The sequence below is a fragment of the Corvus brachyrhynchos genome, unplaced genomic scaffold, assembly GCF_000691975.1.
Source record: "Corvus brachyrhynchos isolate BGI_N302 unplaced genomic scaffold, ASM69197v1 scaffold525, whole genome shotgun sequence".
Taxonomy (NCBI): domain Eukaryota; kingdom Metazoa; phylum Chordata; class Aves; order Passeriformes; family Corvidae; genus Corvus; species Corvus brachyrhynchos.
The window spans coordinates 442,864-446,553 of NW_008238341.1; the positions used below are offsets into that span (position 1 = coordinate 442,864).

Genomic DNA, 3,690 nt, shown 5'->3' on the forward strand with positions numbered 1-3,690 from the left:
ATGCTCCTGGCAAACCCACACCTCGGTGCTCTCCATGAGGACTCACCCCCTGGGAGGCTTCAGCTGCCTGCACTGGTGTCCTGGGAGCATCCTCTGGGTTCTCCACTGTTTGTTGGGAAGCATCCCTCAGCACCTGGCAGTGGGTTTGGGCTTGGCTGTGTGGAGAGACACGATGTTGTGGGACCCCCTGATGGATGGAGGTAACCCAAACAGCTTGTGGAGAGCAGCACCCTGGGCACCCAGCGATGACTACCACGGTGTGGGTGGGAACACTCAGTTACAAGTGCCTGAGTTACACATCCACTGGCATGAGCTCCACTAAACCCCCCCATTTCAGTTCCTGTGTCATGGATTCAGAGCTGAGCTCCATCCGGATACTCTCACACGTGCCTTTTGCTCTGGGGAGAACCCTGAACACCATCAGCTGCTGGGGACACACAGAGTGGCATCTGCGAAGCCTCGGGTGATGTCAGGGTGTACCTTAACTCTTCAGCTGCTGCTTTCAGGGCCTGATCCTTCTCCTCCACAAGGCTGGACATCTCGGATAGCTTCCCTCTGAGCTGGTTCAGTTCCCACTCCCGGTGTTTCAGCTGCCTCTGGCTGTGCTCCAGCTCCACCTTCTGCTCTTCACTCAGCTCCCCTAAGCACAGAACAGCCTCGTGGGATGCTGGCTGACTCACCACCCAGTCCTGGGGGATCTGCAGCTGGTGCACCCTCATGGAAGCTGGCAGCAACAATGGGGCTCGTCCCTGCAGAGCCCTGCCCTGCCCTTGACAGCTGCCCTCAGATCCTGGGCCATGCCAACAGGACATCCCGGTCTCTTTGTGGAGGTATAGCCCAGGGGAATTCCTGGCTGTGGCAATTTTCCTCCAGATTGAAGGAGGACAGGTCACCAGCATTTTCTGACTTGCATCTTTTGACTCCACATGTTCCTCATGGGCTCTATCCCCATGTTCACAGCCCTGCCCATGGGGGAATCCCAGGCAAGGCTCTCCCAGTCCACTGGCTTGGAACATCTTCAGCTCCAAGAAGTTCACCAGTGTGATTCTGAGCTCAGTTTTGTCTAAACGCTCTCCCCCTGATTACTCTGCTCTCTCATTGTCACTGCTGCTACTTAGCCGAGGATGGGGAGAAATTCACCTTCCCAAAGGGAACAGACTGCCTGCTTTGCTCCCAGCAGGACAAAGCATTGCCTGGGGATGGTGACATCAATTTCCATGATCTGTGTGTGCCCACTACACGGTCACTGCTTGCAGGAGGACGGGGACGATGGCAGCCACACAGTGCACGTCACCCACCTCTCATGTCTGACATCCTGGCTTTGGTTTCTGACAGCTCCCTGGTGAGCCTGCTGATTAATGCCTTCTTTTCCAGGAGCATGCCCTGCGCCACTGCCAGCTCCTCCTGCAGTTTCCTGGGAAAGATCAGTGCAAATCCCACAGTCATTGGGAAGCCTCATTTCAGGGAGCCCATGCACACAGCCTGTGCTGCATCTCCTGATTAATGCTCACACATTCCTTTTCTACCTGCCTTTTGGTCCCCTGGGGTCACCCTGTGGCGTGGGATTGGCCACAACCCTTGCCCTTACCTGGATCCATCCAGATGGGATGGCAGATCTGCATGTGCTATTTGGCATCCCTTTGATGCTCTACACCCTTAGAATCACTTCAGCCTAGCAAAGGGACTCCAGTCCTATCCCAGACTAAAAAGATCTTGGAACAAGTTGCGTTGGACTTCCTTAGGCTCTCCCAAGTGGTCCCCGCCTTTCTCCAAGCCTCTCTGATCACCATCAGTGAGTGCTGCTCACCTCAGACAAACATGTGACTCCATGGCAGGACAGATCCCCAGCCAAGCTCCCGATGCTGACCTGTGGGCATCACACTGAAGTCCTACAGGACACAAGAAAAAAAGCCAATTACTTCTTTGTAACACTTACACACTTGTTGCTTCTGCTACACAAATCATTTCCTTCACAGCAGCTCTGAGGGCTGAGGACTGTCTCTTTGGGAAACTCATGTCCCTGAGAGCGCAGTTCCAAGGCCAAACGGACAATTCCTGACATCCAGCCTTGCTTGGGATTGCTTCTGTCTGGGAGCAGCCCAGTCTTGTCATTTTAGAGGGCAAAGAGTCCTTCTCCCCATTTTTGAAGGCAAAGCTCTGTTGACAGTCTCCAAAACCACCAAACAAGGAAACTCCTTCTGCAGGGCCTCACAGAGCTTGTCCTGAAGGTCCTCCATTCAACATCTTCCCAATGCTTTCTGTAGCAGCAAATTCACCATTCCATCTCCACACGCATTCCACGTTAACCCAGCCAGCTCCTGGATCAGGTGCATCCCATACAACCCTTACCTACCTTCCATTTTTCCCACAAGTGCTGCCTTTTCGTCCTCCAGCATCTTCTGCTGCTCAGCGGCCTCTAGCAGCCTGTCCTCTAAAGCCAAGATGGTCAGGGAATGCTGCTTGCTTTGCTCCCTATATCCTGCTACTTCTTCGTGCAGTTTCTGCCTCTGTAGCTCATTTTCCTCCTGGACAGCCCTGAGCTGTTCGTCCTGCTGAAGCACCTGCTGCTGTAGCACCGCCTGGGAAACAAGACGTGGGAGCTCGGTTGGAAGCTCTGGGGGTTTCTTTTGGGATCACCATTGCCATCCTCTCCCCTGGATGGCAGTTGGAAGAAGGGAGGGGAGGGAAGGGAAGGGTTTCAGGGATGGGGAAGCCTTCGTCTCCAGCACTGCATCCTCCACCTGCACGGGTCAGTGCAAGTACCTCTCGTGCAGCGATTTCCTTCAGCTCGTGCAAAGCTTCTCCCAGTTTTCCCTCTGTCAGCTCCTGCTCCTCTGCCTTCTTTGCTGTTGCCTATGGGAAGAAATTAGCAGTAATTAGGTTAGCCAGGAATCCACCTTTCTTTCTGCAGAGCTGCATCTCTGTGCATTTAGGGGGGAAAAAACCCTTTCGTCCACTGATTTGAGCCCCCGGAGCACCACACTACAGCACACCTTCCCTTTTCTTCATTCCAAGAGTGAGCTGTCCTGCTTCACCTCCCATACTCACTTCAGCCATGCTTCTTAGGTGGCTTTCCAACTCCTGGATCTTCTTCTGTTTTTCCTCCACAGATTTCTTGCACTTGTCCTTCTCCTCAGTGACAGCGCTTTCCAGAATCTGTGAATCACCAGCCCACAGATTCACTTCAGGAAAAAAAGACCTCAGCTCCAAGGAGGAAAGCAGCAGGGAGGGTTATTGCTCTGGAGCAGGGGCAGGTGATGGGAGAAAAGCTTGGCAGGACACGAGGTGACTCAGTGAAAGAGAGGATGGGAGCACCTGGGGAAAGTACAGCTGAGAGACTGGGTAGGAGCTGCTTGGCTGCTCCTTGCCTGAATCATTGGAAAACTCAACACCAGGAAACCACCATTCCCAAGGTGCCAGACAGAGAAGCAGACTAGAAACTGTCCTACAAGGCCACCATGATGCCAACACACACATGGCAAAACACCCATTCACACCCTGACTGACACTGCATCCCACACCAGAGCCACTGGTGCAATGGCCTGGGCTTCCCTGGGACTGAGGGGGACTGCTGCCCCCCTGCTCCACAGGGATATCCTTTGCCAGCCAAAAAGGAGCCAGTGGGAGTCCAGCATGGGGAGGGAGGGAGAGAAGGCTTGAGAGGAAGCAAGGCAATGTTTCCCTGAGCTC

The 3,690-nt window shown here is 54.0% G+C and overlaps 1 protein-coding gene across 1 annotated transcript in view; it reads right to left on the minus strand.

Annotated features, from left to right (window-relative positions):
• FHAD1 (forkhead associated phosphopeptide binding domain 1) overlaps positions 1 to 3,690 on the minus strand; it is an 18,172-nt gene that overhangs the window by 4,196 nt on the left and 10,286 nt on the right. Inside the window, exons 15-21 of the mRNA XM_017735080.1 lie at positions 3,049 to 3,156; positions 2,764 to 2,853; positions 2,354 to 2,579; positions 1,808 to 1,889; positions 1,299 to 1,414; positions 481 to 640; positions 47 to 155 (exon numbers count right to left, since the gene is read on the minus strand). Coding sequence (XP_017590569.1) covers positions 47 to 155; positions 481 to 640; positions 1,299 to 1,414; positions 1,808 to 1,889; positions 2,354 to 2,579; positions 2,764 to 2,853; positions 3,049 to 3,156 — 891 coding nt within the window. The remainder of the gene's footprint in view (positions 1 to 46; positions 156 to 480; positions 641 to 1,298; positions 1,415 to 1,807; positions 1,890 to 2,353; positions 2,580 to 2,763; positions 2,854 to 3,048; positions 3,157 to 3,690) is intronic.